Genomic DNA, 25,501 nt, shown 5'->3' on the forward strand with positions numbered 1-25,501 from the left:
GGACAGGGAAGAGGGGCATAGAAAGAAGTCAGATACATATGGAAGGGGGAGAGGGCAGACATTGGATGGAACGGGCAGATGCTGGAAGGAAAAGAGTGAAAAGAAGATGAAAGCAGAAACCAGAGACAACAAAAGGTAGAAAAAAAATAATTTTATTTCTATTTTGTCATTAGAATATATCAGATTTGAAATATATATCTTGCTAGAGACATAACTGGAGACTGCAGTATTCTGTTAGCAAGATATTTCTATGTAGCATTCTATAATAACTTGGCTTGTTCAGTTTTCTTGATAGTAGAGGGGATATATGTGAAGGGAAGGGGAGACAGGGGTTTTGTTGGTCCGTGCTCTGTATATTTGTATTTATAAAATCACAATTGTTCAAAATATTGTTTCTTTTTATACTTTAATAAAATACATTCAATATAAAATCATAATTGCGGCTTGTGCAGATGGGATCAGATGGTTTGCATGGACCGAGCTCGCGGAGATGGGGCGTAAATAAGGTTTTTAAATTTTAGTCCTAGTAGTTTGCTGATCCACAAAATAATTCTTTTATTTCTGCCGGTCCACGGGTGTAAAAAGGTTGAAGAACACTGGTCTAGATGTTCTGGCAACCAAGACATTCAAATAGGCGATATTTGAAAAAAAATATATATTTGGACGTCTCGTTTGAAAATGGTTGTTTCTCTGCCTCCAACTTTGGATGTCTTGCGGGAAATGTCCTAAGTCTCACAATGTCACTTTTGCACTTCTTCCTATCACTAATATATCTACAAAAATGTCTTGTCTCCCCATTTTACCGTGTCAGCTATTTTTTCTTCCATTTGTATTTTTGCTTTCCTGACTACTCAACCAGCCTCTTAACTTTTCCAGATATTTTTACCCGTCTTCCTCTTACTGCAATATTTTGTAGTTTATGAAAGTTAACCTCTTATTCCTTCCCTTCTTACCTACTACTTTTGAGAACCAAAGCGACCTTCTTTTCCTCTTGCCTTTACTTACCTCACAAAAAGATTTGTTGCCCTTATAATAACTCCTTTCAGTTTTGCCAACTGCATTTCTACTCCTTCTGAGGATCCAAGCAGTCAGTCTCTTAAAGTCAATGCAGAAGTGGGTAGTGTTATCAGGCTTAAGAACCAGAACTATGGGGCTCACCTAGGGGCTATGAGACTGTCACCCCTAAATTTAGCATTTCCTCTACTAGGTGGATTATTTCCTTGTTTTTGAATTCAGGGAGTCAGTAAGGCCTTTGACAACCAAACAAACAATCTTCCTGGGGAGTGAGACTACACCATGTTAATTTATGGAATTTGTTTCATTGTTTTAGATATAATTATTAATTGTATTGAATTTTTAGTATTCTTTTTTATTTCAGCTGTTAGATATGGAGGGGCATTTTCAAAAAGTGAAGGGGAGGAATATGTAGAAGCTGATTTTTAAAAAAGGCTGAAATGCTTAACAGATATTTCTGTTCTGTGATCACGGCTGAGGATCCAGGAGCAGGACCGCAGAAAACAAATGTGAATAAGGATACTGGAGTGGTAGACCCCAATTGATTTTCAGAGGGTTGTGCTCATGTGGAGCTAGCTAAATTAAAGGTAGATAAAGCGATGGGGCTGGATGGTGTACATCCGAGGGTGCTGAAGAAACTTAGGGAAGTTCTGGTGGTTCACTGACCGACCTTTTCAATGCTTCTCTAGAGTCAGGAGTGGTACTGGAGGACTGGAGAAAGGCGGATGTGGTCCCTTTACACAAAAGTGGAAGTAAGGAAGAAGCATGGAATTGCAGGCCAGTAAGTTGACTTCTGTGGTAAGCAAATTAAAGGAAAAGCTTCTAAAACAGAAAATGGTGAAGTTTCTAGAATCCTCTGGATTACTGGACCGGAGGCAACCTGGATTCACTAGAGGGTAGGGCTTGTCAGCCAAATCTGCTCAATTTCTTTGACTGGGTGACCAGAGAATTGGATAGAGGGAGTGCGCTAGATGTGGTAAATTTAGATTTTAGCAAATCCTTTAACAGTGTTCCACACAGACATCTAATAAATATAACCTAGTGCTTTTGGGATGGGACCCAAAGTGACGGGCTGCGTTAGGAACTGGTTAAGTGGAAGATAACAGAGGATAGTGGTCAATGGAGATCACTCTGAGGAAAGGGATGTTAGCAGTGGTTCTGTTCTTGGGTGTATTCTTTTTAACATTTTTATAAGGGATATTGCTGAAGGGCTGTCAGGTAATATTTGTTTCTTTGTGGATGATACCAAAATCTGCACTAGAGTAGATACCCCATATGGTGCGAATAACATGAAGAAAGACCTGGTGAAGCTTGAAGAATGGTCTGAAATTTTGCAGCTAAAATTTAATGCTTAGAAATGCAAGGTCATGCATTTGGGCTGCAGGAACCAGAAGGAACGGTAGAGTTTAGGGATGAAGAATTTATGTGGGTGTGATTATATGTGATGATCTTAAGGTGGCCAAACAGGTTGAAAAGGTGACGGCGAAAGCTAGAAGGATGCTAGGGTGCATAGGAAGAAGTATGGCTAGTAGGAAAAGAGGGATTGAGCAGTGAGCATGAAGATTTTTACTGCTGTCTTGTCAGTACTTGAGCGATAAATTATGATGTTTGAGAGAGAGATATGGATATCAAAATCCACAATCATTTGCTCAGAAAATAGACTTATTGTGCAAACTTTCCATAAGCCTTTATTTTTTTTCCCCCACACCTTTTTCTGTACCCCAGCATTCCTCTGTAATGGCATTCTGCAAATCTAAAACCACTTTAGAGGATGCCAGGAACTTATCACCCATTAAAAAAATCTCTGGTAGATCTTTGAAGTTATCCCTGCTAGTATACATCACTTCAGCTAAAGTCATTAGAATCTATGAGACCCTGTTAAGTTAAATTTCATTCTTATTTCTTGGAAGGTTATACATTTTTTTGTTTGGTTTTTGCTTTTGATTATCTGATTTGACTTCCAGATTTGACTTCATTAATTTATATTCCACCTTCACAGGTCCAAAGCTGAACAAAGCAGAATACAGTGTCTTCCCACTGAGCCAGGGGCAGCCATATAAAGAGGCCAACTGAGGCGGTGGCACTCTTGAGGGAGCAGCATCTTGCTGCCTGCCAGCTCTCTCTGCCGCTAATCTTCCCAGCATCTAATCTTTTATCCCTGTCCCCCCGCTCAGCATTTTTCTCCCTCTCCCCCCGCGTCTACCTTTAGATGCAGCCCATAAGGGTGTGCTTCAAGGCCAGTGTCGTAATCTTCCGGCAATGGCAGTGTTCACAATTTGCTGCTCTGCTGGTGTTGGTTCTTGGTCTCTACCAGGTCCCGCATGGCAGAGAGTAAGACTCAAAGCCAACAAAAGTCACGAGTTATGAAGGCTGTGCTGCTGAATGAGGGGGAGGGGGTTGATGGAGAGAGAAGGAGAGGGGGGAGAGAAATGCCGCATCCAGTTAAGGAGAGAGAGGGAAGGAGAAGGAAGACCATTTAAGGGAGAGAAGAGGAAAGAGAGATGCCAGACAATAGGGAAGGGAAGGAGGGAAGGAAAAGGAGGAGATACCAGACCATGGAGAGAGAGGGAGAGATGGCATGGGGGAGGGAAGGAGACAGAGATGTCAGACCAAGGGAAAAGAAGGAGAGGAGATGCCAGATCATGGAGGGGGAAGGAGAGATGCTAGGGTATGGGGGAGGGAAGGAAAGAAGATAGAGATGCCAGACTGTGGGGTGGAATAGAAATAAAGGAAGGAAAGAAGAAGAGATTGATGCCAGAACATAGGGGAAGGGGTGGATACACAGAGAAAAATGAAGAGGGGGTGAAGCTGAAATGAATCATGTACAAAGAAAAGAAGGGACACAGGATAGACAGTTTTTGGAAGGGGCAAAGAAAGAGGGAAGATGCAATATGGAAGAGAGAGAGAGAGAGCAGATAGTGGATGGAAGGGGCAGAGAGAAAGAGAGAGGACGGTCAGTGGATGAAAGGGGTAGAGAGACCACAGATGGTGTATGAAAAGAGAGCAAAGAGAAGATGATTAAAGCAGGTAAAAAAAGTTGTTTTTGTTACTTTAGAATAAAGTGGTATAGCTGTATTGATAAAAGTTAATAAACAGGAAGGCTTGGATTCTGTGTAGGATGCCCAGTCTCAGAAGCCGCCTAAGCGGCTTTTGAAACTCGCCCATGGGCGTCATATAGAGGTTTACATCTAAGCTCACCTAATAATCCGCTTCTCTAACCGTCTAACAGGCGCCGGTTAGAGAATCGGGTTGCCACTGAGCTTATCGCAGCAAGAGATCTCTTCTTTTTTTGAAAATGAGCCCTATAGTTAAATGTTTTACTTTAGTTGGTCTCTAGTACATTTTACACATTTTAATGGACATTGTCCACTTGTTAATACATAATGAGCTATGCAGCATAAATGTGTCTCTCAGTATAGATTTTGCATTAGTGTTAAAGCAAGCTAGCTAATGTGTGTTAAATGCATGTATTATTATCATTAATGTACTTCAGTACAAGAGTAGCCTAATTTTTTTTCCTGCTATTGTTATTTTTTAATATTATTTCATTGGATTTTTTATGACCATATCTAAAGTCTATGTGCGTAAATTGATGTGTTTATGTGACTGAGAGCAGAGTGACAGGAAATTTGATACTACCTGTCTTTAGATATCTACGTAAATCTGAGTAGTTCAGGGAAAAATATAATGACATTTCTCGTTGAGGTGTTAATTTTAGAAATTCCACTTTCTCCTGGGCTATGTTTTTTTTTTTGGAGCTGTGTGAGGTATAAATGAATATTAAAATATAACAGGAAGCTTAGCATTGCTGTGTGCTTGGTGGCCAAGACAGTATCTTTATTAGATACTACAACTCTGAAGGTGTGCACAAGATTGCATTTTCACTTCACGAAAGCTCATTTTCATAGTGTGGGAACCACTTTGCCAGTCACTGACTTCAAATGCAAAAACAAATATAACTGATGCAGAGATCCAATGTGGCATCTACTAAAGACATATTCTGTTCTGGCATATGGATATACACTTACACAGAAAAAAAAGACATTGGCATCTGTGCTGAAGAAAGCAATAAATGCAGTAGAGAATACCACATTTAATATCAGTTGATTATCATGGCTGGTACATAAATGCTGCCCATACTCATGATGAGTGTTGGCTGTAAAAAACTGAATAGAGACCAAAATGTCATACTGAAGTTAATATTGGAAAAAGCCATTCAAATCAAAGTGGAAATGCTGTCACATAATTGTGTTTAATGAGGCAGAATGGAATGGGGATAAATCTAGGATCATTTTCCCATAACATGTCATAGCAAAGCAGGACATTTAGAATTTCTGTGAACTGGAAGGTTCTACTCCATTTAACCACAATTTGTGCATTGACAAAGCTCCTCGGTTCCATGTCTATAAATAACCTTGTCTTTTACCTGGGCTTAATGGATTTAATAAAAATGTAAAGAGCTTTGTGCTTATTCAAAGACATTTTTTGCTATTACTATTTAGAACGGGGTCATTTTTATATGAAGTAAAGCATGTCTTATATACATGGAAATGCCTATTGTAAAATTGTGAATGGGTATATGCATAGAGAAGTAATGGAACCAATCAGAGCCCAAAACACATTTTCAGAATGCTCCCTTGCTATTGGGATGAACAGCAGTGTAAAATGTCCAAATTCTGCCTTTCAAAAATTAGTTTGAATGTTTTTGGCAGATGGATTTTTGGGGTCCATTTTGAGACATCCATCTACCTTGAAAATGAGTGCCACAGGCACCTATGTTACCTTTATAAAATAAAGCATAAATTAGACAACTTTTAAACATTTTTAGGCATTTTCTAAAGCAGAACTGACCACAAAGTCTTCTTCCAAAAAATGAATGACTTGAGAATTCTGCATCTTACCTAAAGGAATCTATCATTATCCCTGTTTTGGACAAGGGTATGCTGCTATTTTTAGCTAAAATCACTTAGAAGGTGGTGGAATCTTAGATATGAGACTTTGTTGAACAGAACAATAGTTTTTATATTGGCCAAGCAAGTTTCCAGCTAGGTTCAGGAATGGAATTAATTCTGGTTGCAACAGACTAAATTTATTGTAGCATTGATCACAAGCAAACTTTACTTTTGATTGGTGGTTACATTAGGTAGTTGTTCCTTGTGAGGCAGATCCTATAATGGATAGGCTTGTTCCTATCAGAAAAAATATTAAAGCACTAGTGTTTAAGCCCGTTAGATTAACGGGTGCTAGAATAGATATGTAGACTTAACAGATCACAAAATTTAATGAAAATCTACTATGTGAGCTGTCTGTCTTTTTTTCTTTCTCTTTCTCTCCTTGGCTGCTGTCTGTCTGCTTGTCTTTTTTTCTTTGTCTCTCTCCTTGGCCACTGGCTGTCTGTCTCTCTGGTCCCCTGTCTGTCTGTCATTCTTTCTGTTTGTCTCTCTCCCTAGCCCCCTGTCTATCTGTCTTTCTTGCTTTCTGTCTCTCTCCCTGCCTGCTGTCTTTCTGTGTGCGTCTGTCTTTCGTTCTCGTGCGCTGCCTGCCTGCCTTTCTGTCTCTCTCTGTGGCCCCCTGCCTGTCTCTCTCTGTGGCACCATGCCTGCCTGACCTTCTTTCTGTCTCTCTCTGTGGCCCCCTTCTGTCTCCCCCTAGAGCAAACCAAGATTGATGCCTGCCCCCCAGCACCCCCTCCCCCAAAGTATAGAAAGTTTGCTCCCTGGCCCCCTTTCCTCTCCCCCCCCCGCACTTCCCTATGCAGCAGCAGCAGCAGCATTTCCCTCCCATCCTTCCCTGTGCAGCAGAACCCCTTGCCTGCTCCCTCTGTCCTGCAGTAGCCCTTCTCCCTTCCTTTTACCTCCTCCCTGTCCAGCAGCACCCCTTCCCTGCTCCGCCTGGCCTGCAGTAGGCCAGCCATCAGTAGTGTTTCTCATTCCCCCCCTCCCGTGTCTCACACAGTCGTTGGCAGCGCAGCATTCACAACTCATTGCTCCTGCTTGCTTTGGTCCTTCGTCACTGCCGGTTCCCACCTACTTTCTTTTTGCGCGAAGGCAGGAGCAGGACCAGCAGCGAGGAAGACCTGAAGCAAGCAGGAGCAGCAAGTTGAAGCCTCCCTCCCTGCCCTAGGCTGGAAGCGACGTCGGCAATGGCAATGCTCCTCTTACCACTGCAAATCAAACCGCCACAGGCTCCACCACTGCGCACGCGCCGCAAATGGAACACGGCACGGCACGGAAGCACAAATCACGGCAGCAGGGATCATGCCATTTCAACTGCGCATGCACGGGTAAGGGTTTTATTAGATTGCTAAAGGTTAGGAGTTCTTTAGCTCAGGTGATGACTTACAGGGTTCTCTAGAGGTCTATGATCTTCCCTCTCCTGCTTATTTTTAACTCTCTGTCTCGAACGGGCTCACAATCTAAACTAAAGTGCCTAAAAGAAAAAAAAATCCACATCATTCATCTATTCAAAAATAAAAATAGAAGATGAGAAGAAGGAGCCCCAGAGACATGTAGAGAACCGGAGAAAGAGAAGCAGAGTGGTTACCTTGTAGACTCGCAGGGGTGTCCAACCTGCAGCCCGAGGGCCGCATGCGGCCCCATGAAGTATTTTGTGCGGCCCAGGTCAAGGGCGATGCAGTGTTTTCCTCTGCTGCCCCCGGGTGTTTACCGTCTTGCCGGTTCTCTCCTGTGTCTTGCTGCAGCGTTTGCACATTTGTGCGGCCCCAGAAACATTTTTTTTCGGCCAATGCGACCCAGTGAAGCCAAAAGGTTGGACACCCCTGTTGTAGAGAAAAAGATAGAATAGTAAATCTAAAAGGGTACATATAAATTACTATATCAGGCAGGAGAAGAGAAATAGAAAAAAATAAAATTAGACAAACCCAGCAAAATAAAAACGAAATAAGGTATGAATAGTCGGAGGGAAAAATTGCAGTTAGTGGGAGATGCTCGTTTGCGGATTATGGAGAGTATCGCATAGAGTTCCATAGTGTTAATGAAATATAATTGATTTCAATAGGAGAGTAGGATGTTTCCTCGAAGCCGTGAAACATGGAGTTTCAAAGGTTAGGACCTCCATATGAGAAAGCTCTCTTTCTAGTTGTTTGCAGTTTTATTAATCTTGGTCCAGAGATTTCAAATCTGTCTAGTCTTAAATACAGTAGAAATCAGAATGCTTGAGTCTTGGGCAACTTGGCTGGCAGTCGTATCTAGTCAGACCTATGATTTCCAGCAAAGCAATCCCTATAGCCGAGGAGGTTAGGAAATTGAGAGAGAGGCAGTATAATGGTGATGTGCTGCATTCTCAAATATAAGCTATCTGGAAGAATGTGCTTTAAGCTGAAGTTGATTCAGCACTTGGCAGTGTATTTGTCCAGCAATGCTGTAGTCTGCTAGACTGTTCTAATGCCTTTGATATCGGACTCCCGGGGAAGGTTTTCAAATTAGTCTAGATCAAACAAAATAGCCTAGTGCCACTGACCGTCTCCTGCTGACTATACTGCACTGATTTGAATTGGCAAAGTTTTTGCAAGGAAAGTTAATGGAAGAAACAGCTTCCCTGGCTCTCGGCGCAGTGCACAAAACACTAGGTTGCTCCTCCCCTCTGTTTCTAGACCGCTTCCATGCTCTCTTTTAGGCTCTCTGTACTTTGTGTGTACTCAGACTTAGGAGATTCAATTAGCAATCTTGGGCAGTATACTGAAAAGAATATACAGTATACTGTATGTACAGTAGCAGCAGCTAAATCTGCTGAAAATTTTCCCTAACTTCTCTGTTTGTATAATGCTGAGGCACAGCAAGGGCTTTCTGCCTAACTATACAGATAAAGGGCAGTTCTATAACTGTGGCCAATAAAAGCAAACAAGATGCTAGGAAAGGGATGGTAAATAAGACTTAAGAACTGCTCGATGGTGCGGCCTCGCCTTGAGTATAGGGTTCAGCTCTGGTCTCCTTATCTCAAAAAAGATATAGCTGCACTAGAAAAGGTTCAAAGAAGAGCAACCAAGATGTTAAAGGGGATGGAGCGCCTCTCATTTGAGGAAAGACTAAAGAGGTTAGGACTCATCAGCGTGGAAACGAGACAGCTGAGAGGAGATATGATCGAAGTCTACAAAATCCTGAGTGGTGTAGAACGGGTACAAGTGGATCAATTTTTTTTTTTTTTTTACTGCATCAAGATTTACAAAGACTAGGGGACACTCAAGTTATAGAGTAATACTTTTAAAACCAATAGGAGGAAATATTTTTTTCATTCAGAAAATAGTTAAGCTCTGGAATGTGTTGCCAGAGGATGTGGTAAGAGCAGTTGTAGCTAGTTTTAAAAAAAGGTGTGGACAAGTTCCTGAAGGAAACATCCATAGTAGAGAATGACACGGTGACAAAATTTATCACCGTTCCCGTCCCTGCGGATAACCGCGGGAAATAATCCCATGTCATTTTCTAGTGTCTATTTCAACCTCGGTCCTTCTACACCAGCATTCTTCAAAGCAAAGCTTGCGGGTCAGTGGTTGTGCCCAATTATACTCTGATGCTTTCCTCTCTCCTTAAACAACGACATGAAGATGGTTTCCTGCGGTTATCCACAGGGACGGGAACGGTGATGAATTTTGTCACCGTGTCATTCTCTAATCCATAGTCAACTGTTGAGACAGACTTGGGGGAAGCCACTGCTTGCCCTGGATCAGTAGCATAGAATGCTGCTACTATTTGGGTTTTTTGCCAGGTACTTGTGACTTGGATTGGCTTTGGCGAAGATGGGATACTGGGCTGGATGGACCATTGGTTTGACCTAGTAAGGCTATTCTTATGTTAGGACACTGTGCTAGTGACACGGCTTGTGGTGTAATAGCCCATGTTGATGACTTCGCCTCCAAATGGATAAATTGTGTGTTGTTTGCTCTTAATCACATTTTTAAATTTTCAAACACCAGCTAAATGAGAAGCTGGAGGAGTAGCCTAATGCAGTGGTTCCCAACCCTGTCCTGGAGGACCACCAGGCCAATCGGGTTTTCAGGCTAGCCCTAATGAATATGCATGAGAGAGATTTGCATATAATGGAAGTGACAGGCATGCAAATCTGCTCCATGCATATTCATTAGGGCTAGCCTGAAAACCCGATTGGCCTGGCGGTCCTCCAGAACAGGGTTGGGAACCACTGGCCTAATGGTTAGTACAGTGGACCATGATCTTGGAGAACTGTGTTAAATTACTCACTGCAGTTCCTTGTGACCCTGGGCAAGTCACTTAACCCTCCATTGCTCCAGGTACAAAAGCTTGGATTGTGAGCCCACTAGGGACAGAGAAAGTATCTGTATATAATGTATACAGTGCTGCACATGTCTAGTACAGGGTTAGGGAACTCCGGTCCTCGAGAGCCGTATTCCAGTCGGGTTTTCCGGATTTCCCCAATGAATATGCATGAGATCTATTTGCATGCACTGCTTTCAACACATATTCATTGGGGAAATCCGGAAAACCCGACTGGAATACGGCTCTCGAGGACCGGAGTTCCCTACCCCTGGGTCTAGTACCACTATAGAAATGATTAGTAGGTAGTAAGAAAATATGTGCTATGATGCTCAGCTCATCCTATCTGGTCTTCCCTTGTTTTTTGTTTTTTTTTAAATTTATAAGCCACTTTCCCCAAAGCGGTTCACAAGTATAAACATAATAAAAGATACATATAAAAAGTCACACAAATAAGTGACCAGCCCTTACACCTAAACAGATGTCTTATTGCAAAATAACTTCTTAAACCCGTCGAGATTACACTGCTTTCTGATATACAAAGGTAGGAGATTCTATTCCTGGGGTCCCCTACAGGAGAACATCGTCACACGTGTGGAATTCAGTCTCAGGTCCCTTACAGATGGCACAGACAAATCGCCACAGGTGGAAAGGTGTAGGGGTATGCAAGCCAGTAACATTTAGGACTCCTTTTACAAAGGTGCGTTAGGGCCTTAATGCACGGAATAGCGCGTGCTAGCCGCTACTGCCTCTTTTTAAGCAGGCGGTAATTTTTCGGCTAGCACGCGCTATAGTGCATGCCAATCTTGTGTGTGCGCTAAAAACGCTAGCGCACCTTAGTAAAAGAAGCCCTTAGAGCAGGGGTCTCAAAGTCCCTCCTTGAGGGCCGCAATCGTTGGATTTTCAGGATTTCCCCAATGAATATGCATGAGATCTATGTGCATGCACTGCTTTCAAAGCATATTCATTGGGGAAATCCTGAAAACCTGCCAAATTTCACATATATTTTTTTTAATTTAGTATTTAGTTCACATATTTCCAGTGGTAATTCGAGGAGTTGTATTCAGGTACAGTAGGTATTTCCTTGTCTTGAGAGAGTTTACAATTTTAAAGGGGTTATCCGCCACAGGACTCATTTTATTCCTATGGGCCATGCTGCAAATAGCTTGCGCTAACCTTTAGTAAAAGACTCCCTTAGTTGCCCCCGAGGCAATAAAGGATTGAGTGACTTGCCCAAGGCCCCAAGGAGTGTCAGTCAGAGTCAAACCCTGATCTCTCTAATTTACATCCTGCTCAAACTAACCAGTGTTTCCCAAGTCAGTCCTGGAGTACCCCCATTCCAGTCAGGTTTTCAGGATAACCATAATGAATATGCATGAGATTGATTTGCATACACTGGCTCCATTGTGTGCAAATCTCTTTCATGCATATTCTGAAAACCTGACTGCCAAGGAGGTACTCCAGAAACAACTTGGGAGAAACACGGTACTAGCGTCGGTGTCGCCTCTCTCTGATGTCACTTCCGGGTCCTGTGGCTACAAAGTGACATCAGAGGGATAGCCGACACAATGCGGGCAGCAAGTTTGTGATGTTGCTTGCGCCTGGAAAATGAAAAAAAGGTACAGGGGAAGGGAAGGGGCACGTACGCGCGGGCACCAGCACCCCGAGTGCCACTTACCCTTGCTACACCACTGTTTAGAATGATAAACTAACCTAAAGGTCAGTTTGTGCAGCTATTTTGTCTGCCTGGATGCTTTCAGAAGTAAGCAGGGATTTAAAAGTAATTAGTTCCTCTCTACTTTTCAGAAAAGACGACGACGGATTGATCGAAGTATGATTGGGGAACCAACAAATTTTGTTCACACAGCTCATGTAGGATCTGGAGATCTGTTCAGTGGAATGAACTCAGTGAGTACAAGATCATCTTTTTGATTGTCTCCCACTAATGATATATTTTAGTAACTTAGGGGTCCTTTTCTAAGCTATGGCAAAATTGGCCTTAGCACGCTGCTAAGAACTGCTGCTAATGGGTCAGACCAGTGGTCCATCGTGCCCAGCAGTCTGCTCACGTGGTGGCCCTTAGGCCAAAGGCCAGTGCCCTAACTGAGACTAGCCTTACCTGCGTATGTTCTGGTTCAGCAAGAACTTGTCTAACTTTCTCTTGAATCCCTGGAGGGCATTTTCCCCTATAACAGCCTCCGGAAGAGCGTTCCAGTTTTCTACCACTCTCTGGGTGAAGAAGAACTTCCTTACGTTTGTACGGAATCTATCCCCTTATGTGGACTTTCCCTGCCCACTAAGACCACTTTTAGCACAACTGTAAAGGTGGTATTTTTGGCCCATAGTCTATAAACGGTGCCTTACTTAAGTGGAAAATGCCATTTAAAAATGATTTATCATTAAAAAGCAAGCAAAACAAACATGGGCACCTAAAAAAAACGGTGCCTGCATCGCTACTAAAGGAGGGCTTTACAACGCCTAATAATAATAAAAATAATAACTTTATTCTTGTATACCGCTATACCACATAGTTCTAGGCCAGGGATCTCAAAGTCCCTCCTTGAGGGCCGCAATCCAGTCGGGTTTTCAGGATTTCCCCAATGAATATGCATTGAAAGCAGTGCATGCACATAGATCTCATGCATATTCATTAGGGAAATCCTGAAAACCCGACTGGATTGCAGCCCTCAAGGAGGGACTTTGAGACCCCTGTTCTAGGCGGTTCACATCAAAGAGAAACTGAACAATCAGTGGCTACGGAGCTGTGAAGCACAAGAAATAGCGATGCATTACTATAATATAGCTTTGACCCTGAAGAAGGTTTAAATGAAACGTGATCATGTCGGGAGAGGCAGTTAAAAATCTATAATTAAAAGATAAGTGCAAAAATAATTAAATTAAAAAATAACAATAGAAATAATAAAATGTTTTGATCCAGTGACGATTGACTCATGCTAGAAACACTGCATAGTATATGACTACAGAGCCTGATGAGAATCGTATGAAAGTATAATCATTAGTTATTTTAGGGGTGAAATGTTGGATTGAATTGATGCCATTAGTGTACAGCCATTCATTTTGTTTTCTTTTTACCATGTGTGCCCTTACACCACCCATTTTGTTGTTGGTGGTAATAATAGTTTCTATAACGCTACTAGACTTACACAGCGCTGTAAGACGTGGCATGGTATTCCTGCACTAACATAGTAACATAGTAGATGACGGCAGATAAAGACCCGAATGGTCCATCCAGTCTGCCCAACCTGATTCAATTTAAATTTTTATTTTTTATTTTTTTCTTCTTAGCTATTTCTGGGCGAGAATCCAAAGCTTTACCCGGTACTGTGCTTGAGTTCCAACTGCCAAAATCTCTGTTAAGACTTACTCCAGCCCATCCTCCTCCAAACGGCCATGCACAGACACAGACCGTACAAGTCTGCCCAGTAACTGGCCTAGTTCAATCTTTAATATTATTTTCTGATTCTAAATCTTCTGTGTTCATCCCACGCTTCTTTGAACTCAGTCACAGTTTTACTTTCCACCACCTCTCTCGGGAGCGCATTCCAGGCATCAGTTAGTAACTGGCTAGTGCTGACTAGCACAGGAATGCCACATTGTCCACTCCTTGACACCCCCCCTCTGAAAAATATTGAAAAATATTTTTTTTTGCATATGGTTAATGCGCATTAATTGGGCAGATATTGTAGGACACCTAAGCATGTCCCATGGTATGCCGTTTGGCCATGCATTAGTACCTAATTACCCCCCCCCCCTTTTTTACAAATCTGTCACGCAGTTTTTAGCACTGGCCACAGTGGTAACAGCTCCGATGCGCAAAGAATTCCTGGACTGGTTGCGGGTCTGTGGTCCGCCTGCACATGGCTGTGGCTCTGCTGGTTTCCTGGCCTGGAACAAGAAGTTCACGTCAGGCGGATGGCTGTATACAGGTGGACTGCAAACCTGTGATCACTCCAGTACCCCTGAGTTCCCTGCCTCACCCTGCCCTTGGTATGCCACTACATTAGCACAATAGAGTATTTTATAGTTTTTAATATAGCTTAATTTTTGTTGGGAAAGGCATTATATTGGAAGGCACCAAACTACGCTACATCTTTCAGCTGAAGAGTCTGTGAAAGAAAAATGTACAGTATTTGTAGCTTGCTGAACCACAACAACACAAGAAATGCCCTTTGGAGCAGAGCAGTTTAATCAAAAGGCCATGGACATTTCCATAGCTTCCACTGAATTGTTGATAACTGGAAGTGGATAAGCAGCACAAATTTTCATTCAACTGGATATTTTTTTGTCTCCAAAATGTAAGCCCTTCTTAGGAGTGGCACAGTGAGCTAAGAACCTGGGAACTGGGTTTGATTTCCACTCTGGTTCTTGGTGACACTGAACAAGTCACTTAGCCTTCAATTGTCCCTGGTACAAACACTTGCATTGTGAGCCTAATAGTGACAGAGTCTGCATATAATAAAAAATGTAAACTGCGTTGGTTGTACCACAGAAAGATGATCACTAATAATAAAACCCTAAGCGCGCATGCGCACTCCTACCTGCGTGTTCCGTGATCTGTAGATCCGTGGCCAGCAGAATGTTAAAGAGCGGTGCGCGTAGATGTTTGGGCACGTGCGCGTGGACGTTCAGAGCGCTTACACACATTTGGAGCTGACATCGGGGAGAGGAGGCGGCGGCGGCGACCGAGTTACGGAGCTAGGGGAGGGAAGGCCACAACCACTGCCACTCCCTGGTCACACGGCCTTCTCCTCTGCCTCCACTCTCCCCTCTGGGTCAGAGCACCGTTGCAGCTCGCAGGAGCTGCGCTCTCTGCCCGCCCGGCAGCGAACCAACACCCCTTACCTCTGAATTTCAGTTTGTTGGGCGGGTCGATGAGGATTTGTTTATTCGCTGCCATGGCGCTGGAGGCTGATGGCACTGCCACAGAGAGGGGGGTGGGGTGGGGGGGGGCGGCCAAAGGAAGGGGAGCAGGGCACAGGTGTGGAACGGGAGGGAGGGAAAGAGACAGACAGACAGACACACAGACAACGGCCAAGGAGAGAGAGAGAGAAAGACAGACAGCGGCCAACGAGAGAGAGAGAGAGAGAAAGACAGACAGAGAGCGGCCAACGAGAGAGAGACAGAAAGACAGACAGACAGCGGCTAAGGAGAGAGAGACAGAAAGACACACAGACAGCAGCCAAGGAGAGAGAGAGAGACAGAAAGACAGACACACACAGAAAGCGACAGAGGGAGACAGAAAGACAGACAAACAGCGGCCAAAGAGAGAGAGACAGAAAGCAAGACAGACAGACAGACACATCTATTCTTGCACCCGTTAATGTAACGGGCTTAAAGACTAGTATATCCATATCCAGGCAGTGTATGTAATAGATCTTATGCATATTCACTGGGGGAAACCTGCAAACTCAACTGGATTGCTGCCCTCGAGAACGGACATTGACCACTCCTGGTGCAAACCATTTAAAATTTATAGTAATAATGTATATTATTGGAGTAAGTAAAAGGGAAAGAGGAAGGTATTTAATACACTGCCTTTCTGTGCTTAAAATTAAAGCAGTTTACATATTACATATATTTACATATATTATTTTATATCTTGGTCAATAGAGAGTTAAGTGACTGTTGCATTAACCATTAGGCTACGAAACTTGCCATTATGTTCAAAGGTAAACACTGTACAAATGATGCAGAAGTTTTTAAAGAGGCGGTGATATATCTCTTTTCTGACTGGAGCCATGCATTCAGGACTAGAATCCAATTGGAAGGCTCCTTTGACTTCCTGAAAATGGAGTTTGGATTTCTTTGTTTTCCTATCCATTTTACATGGTGTTTCATTAAGTAGATGCAATGAATCATTGTACGGGGGGGGGGGGGGGAAGGGGGGTAGAAAAGTTTTCAGCCTAACCAAGAAGAGAATGACGTTGATATGGTTCAATCAGTGATCTGTAACAATTTCAGAAATACAGAATTTCATTTCTACAAATTGGCACGTAACAAAATACGATAACACTCTCTTCAACTACAGTGGTAAAATAATGCTCAGAATTTAGGAAGTTGGTTGATTGGGTTGAGAACTTTTCAGCACCCCCTCATAAAAAGAAGCCCTTACATTATACCAGCTCTCATTCCCCAGAACTGTATATCTTCTTGTCTGTATAATTTGTGAGAATGTAAATTAAACTTGTGTTTGAAGATCTGAATTTGAAAAGAAAGAGATGTTATGAGTTCCACCTAGTGCAGATTTACTTTGCTATTCTGTTTTTCACCACCTCCTAGGTGAGTTCAATTCAGAACCAAATGCAGTCCAAGGGAGGATACGAAGGTAGCATTTCTGCAAATGTTCAGATGCAGCTTGTGGAGACAAAGGCCGGATAACCTTGGAATCGGGATGTACAGTGAGTATTGTTCAGCTGTGAAGGTCAGGGGCACCAGTGTCTAGGCAACCTGAATATGAAGGGAACAGTTTTTTTATGAGACACCAAATATAATGCCTATAAATAAGTCAGAATCATACGGTTCGTGGTGTTCATCTGAACTTGCTTTAAAATCATGTTCATTAATACTTTATAACGGTAGGGGTGCCACAGAGAAAACGTAAACAGCTGCTAGTCTGGCACCCCACCTCCCTTTCCCCAGCAGAAAACCTCTCTCCCTTACTTATGCTGCAGTTTACAATCTTCAGCCACCAGTAAATTAAGTGTGCTGCCTTTAATGACCCAGGTGGGGGGAAAGAAGAGGAGGAAAGAAAGGAGGGGGAGAAAGATACCATTGTGGAGGGGTGGGACCATGGAGGGAGGGGGAAGTGAGCTGTTAGATATTTCGTTTGACTTAGGGATACTGTGAAAAAATTACTGACATACTTAAGGTGTCCTGAACCCAAAATTGTTGTAATCCCCACCAATAACTAAAATAAAATTTCAGCATTAAGAACATAAGAATAGTCTTACTGGGTCAGACCAATGGTCCATCAAGCCCAGTAGCCCGTTCTCACGGTGGTCAATCCAGATCACTAGTACCTGGCTAAAACCCAAGGTGTAGCAATATTCCATGCTACTGATCCAGGGCAAGCAGTGGCTTCCCCCATTTCTTTCTCAATAACAGACTATGGACTTTTCCTCCAGTTAAGTTTCAAGTTTATTTAAAATTTCTTATAGCACCTAATCAAACCTTCTAGGCGGTGTACAAAATCGTTAAAAACATTTGTTAGCTAAAATACAGTTTAAAAAGACAAAACATCACCAGGAATAATAACATCAAGAAAGAGAAATGTCTTTAACTTCGTCTTAAAGTCTATAAGAGTTGATTTTTCACGTAAGTAATTTGGGATAGTGTTCCAGAGAGAGAGGGCGCTAACAGAAAAAAATTGAAGACCTCATTGTGTTTCTATGTTTCAGTGATGAGATAGAGAAGGTTTTGAGCTATAGATCTTAAAGTCCTTGTTGGATTATAAGGGAATAGTCTTTAAGCCCGTTATATTAACGGATGCTAGAATATATGTCTGTCTGTCTTTCTTTCTTTCTGTCTCTCTCACTGCCCCTGTCTTTCTTTCTGTCTCTCTCCCTCCCGCTGTCTGTCTTTCTTTCTATCTGTTTGTCTCCCTGTCCCCTATCTAGCAGCAGCATTTCCTTCCCCCCCACTTCCCTGTGCAGCAGCCGCAGCAGCATTCCCTCCCCCTCCATTTCCCTGTGCAGCAGTATTTCCCTCCCCCACCCCACTTCCCTGTGCAGCAGCAGCATTTCCCTCCCCCCACTTCCCTGTGCAGCAGCCGCAGCAGTGGTGGTAATTCCCTCCACGTCCCTGTGCAGCAGCAGCAGCATTCCCCCTCCCCCCATCCCTACCCTTCCCAGCAGCTGGTTGTTTATGGCTGGCTCCCTTACACTCCATGGTCGAAGTTATTTTTAAGTTTAAAGCTGCCGCGGCGGCTCCTCTCTCGATCCCCGCCTGTGTCGGAAGCCTTCTCCGACGCAGGTGCGGCTCGTGAGAGGAGCTGTGGTGGCGGCTTTTAACTTAAAAATAACTTCGACCATGGAGTGTAAGGGAGCCGGCCAGACCGTGGGCCGCAGAACATTACCTGGGGGCTGCGAGTGTGGGGCCGTTGTCTAGTTAGACGGAGTGAGGTCGGGAGGGGGGAAGTTGTGTCTGTGCATCCCTGGTTAAAGTGCCTTACATGCGCAGAAGAAACCACCGCTGAGTCCTTCTACTGCACATGTGGGGCCACGGACCTATGGATAACGGAACACGCAGGTAGGAGTGTGTATGCGCACTTAGGGTATTATTATTAGTGATAAGAAAGTTATTAATGAATTCTGGCTGGCTATTTTCTCTGGTTTTGAATGTTAATAGAAGAATTTTGTAAGTGATTCTGTGTTCTATTGGTAACCAGTGAGCTTTATATAAAAGAGGGGTAACATGGTCGTATTTTTTGTATTAAAAATAATTTTTACTGCGGTGTTCCATACTATTTGGAGTCTTCTTATTTCCTTTTTTGTTATGCCTTTGTAGAGGGCATTACAATAATTGATACATGAAATTACAAGAGAGTGGTTCAAAATGTTCAGCGAAGCAATTTAGATAAAGATCTTATCATGCGCAGTCGATAAAAGCAGCACTGAACCACCATGCTGATGTGTAGATGATAATTAAATTTACTATCAAAAGTGACTCCCAGTAATTTTAATGAAGATACCACTTTGATAGGTTGAGTTTTGAGTTTAAGAGGAGTTTGTAGAGAAAGTCCATCTTTGATAGGAAAAATCATTAATTTGGACTTGTCAATGTTCAAAGAGAGTCTAGCCAAGAATTAATTTTTTCTAGTTTTTGATTTGAGGTTTATTTCGTTTAAGTTGTTTAAATCAATCGGATGAACTAGTTGGACATCGTCCGCAAAGGCGAGCATTGTGAAACCTATAGATTGCCCTAGGGTTAAAAGGGGGGCTAAGAAAATATTGAAGAATAAAGGATATAGAATTGAGCCTTGTGGGATACCGTATTCGGTTGTTATAGAATCTGAGGGTGATCTATTGAAGACTACCTTGGAGGACTGATCAGTGAAAAAAGAAGAAAACCAGTCTAAGACTTGGTCTGTGATTCCGATATCATGCAAGCGCGACAGAAGAAGCTTATGATCTATTGTGTTGAAAGCTGATGTAAGGTCTAATGAGATGAGCAGAACGGACTGATGATGATCGAGATGGTAAAGGATTTTAGTGGTCAACCTAATGATGAAAGTTCAGTGGAATGATGTTGATGGAACCCATTCTGATTTGGATGTAAAACTTTTGTTTGTTCGATGAAGTCTGAAATTTGGCGAAGATGATTTTTTTCTGTGAGTTTAGCCAGGAAAGGAATGTTTGTGATTGGTCGGTAATTAGAGGCTTCATGTGCACTGATTTTGCAGTCTTTGATTATTGGATGAATAATTGCCTCTTTCCATATTTTGGGAACTATTCCTGTAGATAAACTGGTATGGACCAAAAAATGAGAAAAAGCGTTTCAGTAGGAATGGTGGAAGAATTTCTGATTTGGAACCTTTTAAATTTACGTAGGTGCACTAGCGTTTTTAGCACACGCTACACTGCTGCGCATGCTAACCCCGCGCTACACAGAAAATACTAATGCCAGCTCTATGGAGGCGTGTCTAGCGTGTGCTAAAAACGCTAGCGCACCTTTGTAAAAGGAGCCCTTAGTGAATTCAAGTTTCTCTGAAGGTATTGAAGAGTGGGTAAGGTAAATCTTGAACATTTGGAGAGAGGAAGATTTATGAGTACGGATGATTTGATCGATTCTCCAGAGCAAAGGGGGGGGGGGGGGGTGTATTGGCAACGCTTGCTTGTGAAAAAGAGCTTCTAATAACAGGGGGCATGTCTTAATATATGCAATTTTAGAGTAGGTGGTCTTTTAGCTTATAATAACCAAATAATTTTAAGATTACACAAAAATTTGGCACTGATCTAGTTCCAGACTACTTGCACAGAAACATTCAAATAGATAAACAGAAAATAAATGCCTGTGAATGCATTTTTATTGAACTCCCTCAAATCCCCTGACCTGCTTATATTTCCGACCATGTTATAAATAGTGAAGGGGATGGGATTTGCTATACTGCCTTTCTGTAATTAATCAAACCGGTACTTTATTTTGTATCTGGGGCAATGAAGGGGTTACAAGGAGCTGCCGTGGGAATTGAACCTGGTTTCCTTGGTTCTCAGGCCACTGCACTAAGCACTAGGCTGCTCCTCCTCCAATCAATTGTATCAGAAATGTATTGATCCAAGACTGAAAGGGGTATCTGGTTTTGCAGTTTAGCAAGAAGACCAAGAAAATATGACCCGAGTCTTCGTGGGTAGAGAAGAGTGTGGCATAGTGGTTAGAGCAAGTCACTTAATCTATTCAATGGACACGACCCTTAATCGCCCCCTCAACGAACCAAAACCTACAACTCCCCCTCTTTTGTACTCACCCAACCTACATTCCCCATATTCCTCCTCCTTGACCTACTCCTTCCCTCTCTATCCAACCTCAACTACTTCGTTGCTTGCAACTCTGTTCAATTGTCATGAACCACTTGTAACTTGACTAACAAATGTGAACCGCCTAGAACTCCCTGGGTATGGCGGTATACAAAAATAAGTTGTTATTATTATTATTAATCTTCCACTGCCCCAGGTACATTAGATAGATTATGAGCCCACCAGGACAGATAGGGAAAATAGAAACATAGAAATATGATGGCAGATAAAGTCCAAATGGCCCATCTAGTCTGCCCATCCCCAGGATCCATTATCTCTTTCTCTCTCCGAGAGATCCCATGTACCTATCCCAGGCCCTTTTGAATTTAGACACAGTCTCTGTCTCTAACACCTTTTCTGGGAGACTGTTCCATGCATTTACCACCCTTTCTGTAAAAAGGTATTTCTTTAGATTACTCCGGAGCCTATCCCCTCTTAACTTTATCCTATGCCCTCTCATTGCAGAGTTTCTTTTCAAATGAAAGAGACTCAACTCAAGTCTCATTTACATTACGTAAAAATGCTTGAAGTACTGGTATGTAAACTGCTTTGAGTGCAATTGTATAACTACAAAAAGGCAGTATACAAGTTCCAATCCCTAGCCAGTGGAAGGCTGATATTTATAGGATCAAGGCTCCTAAAATAGCCTCTCTTGAAAATGCACTAGAGCCTTTCTAATACATGCTTTAAAAACCTTTATTGTTGAGAGTGGGTGTATTTTCATAGTCTCGTCTCTATCTCTTGGTGTAAACAGTATTTTATTGGGATGGTTTAATAGGAAGACAGGGTAGATTGATCTAGGGTCATTCGGATGTTTGGGGTTTTAACTATCATTTTATTAGGTTTTCAACCTTATAACATATCCCATCCCAAGCCAAAAACATAACCAACAAAACAAGCAGCTGTACATGTATTTCCATTCCAAAATAGGTCTCTGCATCCTTGATACATTTCATTATGCCCAGGGATTCCAGGCAGGGCCAAATTAAACATCACAAACACAAGGTAGGTTACACAATGGGGAGAGGAATTGAGAGACAAATCTCACCTAAAGTACAGTACTTCTGCAACGATTCCCATGTCTTCCTACATGCAGCATAGCAGACTAAGAGTCTTCCTAATGCTTTTATCTCCTGTTTTAAGGCAGACATGTTCTACCAGCAATTAAATAATAAAACTGGGGTGAAACAGCAGGCACTTAAGGCACTGGTTTGTAACTTTGGTCTACGTGTTCTAGGTGTATGTTGCTAAGGGAATTCACGTGGGAAGGGCATGGGCAGACTATGGACATGTATCTGAACATGTGCAATATATGGATTACTCAAGTATATTCGGCACACAATAGCGTTTATTTTCCTAAGGTTTATTCATCAGCAGGAGAAACAAAAACAATCACCTTAGGTAATTAGGTTATAACCCGTTCACAGACCTCAGCGGTGCAAATTGTGTGACAGTTTTCATACACAAATTCGTTTGCACCAAAATCTTCATTGGTCTATATATCTATACTAGCTGATGCCCCGGCGTTGCACGGGTATTTAATTATAGCAATAACACTGTAAATGGATTCAAATAAAGATACTTTATAGTGGTGAATGAAAATATTTTTTTACAGCTTTATAAAAAGTACAATAATCAAATTATAATGTGAAATATTTGACAAAATGAATACAATACAACTAACACAAAACTTGATTATGAACAACATTTTTAGTTTCACCTCCAGGAGCAAGAACATATAAATTCATGGGTGAACCCACCCTTCCCACGTGTGCAGGTGGGCCGCGAGACCCCCAGAACATATCACCCCAGGTAGTGAGGGATCTGCATACCAATTTACGTTCAAAGCGGTCCCACAGCTTTTTACATTTTTTCCATTGACTTGAATGGGTGAAATCTGATTTTCTGTTTGTAGCTCCGGCCACGTGTGCATGTGGGCCGCGAGACCCCCAGAACATATCACCCTAGGTAGTGAGGGATCTGCATACCAAGTTTCGTTCAAATCGGTCCCACAGCGTTTTACATTTTTTCCATTGACATGAATAGGTGAAATCCGATTTTCTGTTTGTAGCTCCGCCCACGTGTGCAGGTGGGCCGCGAGACCCCCAGAACATATCACCCTAGGTAGTGGGGATCTGCATACCAAGTTTCGTTCAAATCGGTCAAGCCATTTTTGAATTAATGTGAGAATGGCATCTTTTTACATTTTTTCCATTGACATGAATGGGTGAAATGTGATTTTCTGTTTGTAGCTCTGCCCACGTGTGCAGGTGGGCCGCGAGACCCCCAGAACATATCACCCCAGGTAGTGAGGGATCTGCATACCAAGTTTCGTACAAATCGGTCAAGCCGTTTTTGAATTACTGTGAGAATGGCAGCTTTTTACATTTTTTCCATTGACATGAATGGGTGAAATCTGATTTTCTGTTTGTAGCTCCGCCCACGTGTGCAGGTGGGCTGCGAGACTCCCAGAACATATCATCCCAGGTAGTGAGGGATCTGCATACCAAGTTTCGTTCAAATCGGTCAAGCCGTTTTTGCGTGATCGCGGCACATACACACATACATACACACATACCTCCGATTTTATATATATATAGATATATATAGTTTTTTAGCTTTGTTTTAATTTTCAACATTAGTATTTAAATACTCATCTCTTTAGAAAGCATAGCATAGCAGGGGGTCTTCATCCAACATAGCCTCAGTTTGTGAGTAACCCGGTTTGCGAGTGTTTTGCAAGACGAGCAAAAACATTCTCGCAAAACTTGTTTCACAAACCGAGTGTTGACTCGATTTGCGAGCACCCCCCCCCCGAGAACCGGCATTGTTCCCCCCCGCTTGCAAAGCCCCCCCCTCAAACCGGCACCCCCTTCCCCGAACAACTTGAACTTACCCCCCCCCCCCCGGTCTGGCACCGGCACGCAGCCCACAGGACGTGCCGGTGCCGCGTGAAGATCTTCCTGCCTCTGCCAGGCCTTGAGCATGCATCTGCGCATGCTCATTGCCTTTTAATTCTCCCTCTCACTGAGAATTAGAAGAGGGAGAATTAGAAGGCCTTGAGCATGCGCAGATGCATGCTCAAGGCCCGGCAGAAGCAGGAAGATCTTCAAGCGGCACCGGCACATCCTGTGGGCTGCGTGCCGGTGCCAGACGGGGGAGGGAGGGGGTAAGTTCAAATTGTTAGCACGGAGGGGGGGTGCCGGTTCATGCCGGGGGGGGGGCCTTTGCGAGCGGGGGGGGGGGTGCGGAGAGGGGGGGAGCAGCGCCGCTGGCCTCGGGTGAGGCGGTGGGGGGTGGGAACATATCAAAGCGAGTTTCCATTATTTCCTATGGGGAAACTCACTTTGATAAACGAGTATTTTGGTTTACAAGCATGCTTCTGGAATCAATTATGCTCGTAAACCAAGGTTCCACTGTATAGACCAATGAAGATTTTCGTGCAAGTGAATTTGTGTATGAAAACTGTCACACAATTTGCACCGCTGAGGTCTGTGAACGGGTTATAACCTAATTACCTAAGGATATATGGATTACTGTCATCTGTGCATACGGGATGTGAACAGTTATGCCTAAATGTTGGCTAGTATCTAATGAATTACGGTAGCATTCTATAACGGATTTGTAGATAATGGATATATTGTTGTTGGAGAATACTAGCTTACCCCCAAATTCTATTTAGGCTGACAAAAGTTGGGTGCTGAAATTTGCATGTAGATAGTGATCTGTGTGCAGCTCAATTGATGGGTGATAACAAGCACCAATTAGGATCTTAATTGGTGTTAATAACCACTTAATTTGGAGTTACTACTAATCATTTCTATAGTGCTATCAGACCTACATAGCGCTGTACACCAAAAACATGTTAGAGCCTATAAGCTCTTTCAAGCAGGGATCATCTGATTAAGACAAACTGGACAAAAGGTGTATCTACGGTATATCTCCTCTGTGTGCTATTCTATAACATGTTCACTACCTTTCCTGCATGCAACCCAGAAGGGGGCATGGCCAGATCATGGGCATTTCCAGAAGTTAGATGTCATGTTATAGAATGCCTGTTTGTGTCTAACTTTGAGTATTGATAGAAAGAACAGACTGACTATAATAGTAGTGATAATGTTTAACAGTGAGGAGAGAGTGGAACTACTGGTATTCAAAAAATGCTCAGAGAAGTGAAACCCTGAAGAGGGGGTGAAAACCACCTCTTGAGAGGAAGAGTTTACCATCCAATCATTGCATTCACATGTAGAAAATCACTCTCTGGTCACTGGTAAAAATGTGGCTTCATAACTCTTATGCAGTATTATTCCAAAAGTTATATCAGAAAATTCTCTATATGGACAGAATGAGATGCACTTAGCTTGCAAAAAGACTTAGAAAGATTAACAGTCTCAGGGGTCCCAACGTGGCCCCGTTTCGAGATCTTCTGCTTCAGGAGACCCAAACGTGTTTGTTTAAAGCCCTCTATGCAGACTTAGTAGAATCAATTCTTTGCCAAGAGAAATCTGAAAGAAAATATGTATACATTGTTAAAAAACCCCCCCCATCGCAGCAGTATTCTCAAACTTACTGCAATGGGAGAAAAACTTAACGTCTTTTATGGCAAAAACAATGAGGAAAAGAAGAGCTCAAACTCACATACCGGTCTTAAGATTCAGAAATTCCAAACGACAAGGAGCACGAACCACCTCACCCGATTTATATCAAACA

At 42.7% G+C, this 25,501-nt stretch overlaps 1 protein-coding gene across 1 annotated transcript in view; it reads left to right on the plus strand.

Moving 5' to 3' along the window:
* Nucleotides 1-25,501, plus strand: part of LOC117352510 (CDC42 small effector protein 2-A) — a 111,063-nt gene that overhangs the window by 76,744 nt on the left and 8,818 nt on the right. Inside the window, exons 3-4 of the mRNA XM_033928962.1 lie at nucleotides 12,066-12,167; nucleotides 16,560-16,678. Of these exons, the coding sequence (XP_033784853.1) occupies nucleotides 12,066-12,167; nucleotides 16,560-16,658 (201 nt within the window). The 3' untranslated portion in view covers nucleotides 16,659-16,678. The remainder of the gene's footprint in view (nucleotides 1-12,065; nucleotides 12,168-16,559; nucleotides 16,679-25,501) is intronic.

This window comes from Geotrypetes seraphini, chromosome 1, assembly GCF_902459505.1.
Source record: "Geotrypetes seraphini chromosome 1, aGeoSer1.1, whole genome shotgun sequence".
Taxonomy (NCBI): Eukaryota; Metazoa; Chordata; class Amphibia; order Gymnophiona; family Dermophiidae; genus Geotrypetes; species Geotrypetes seraphini.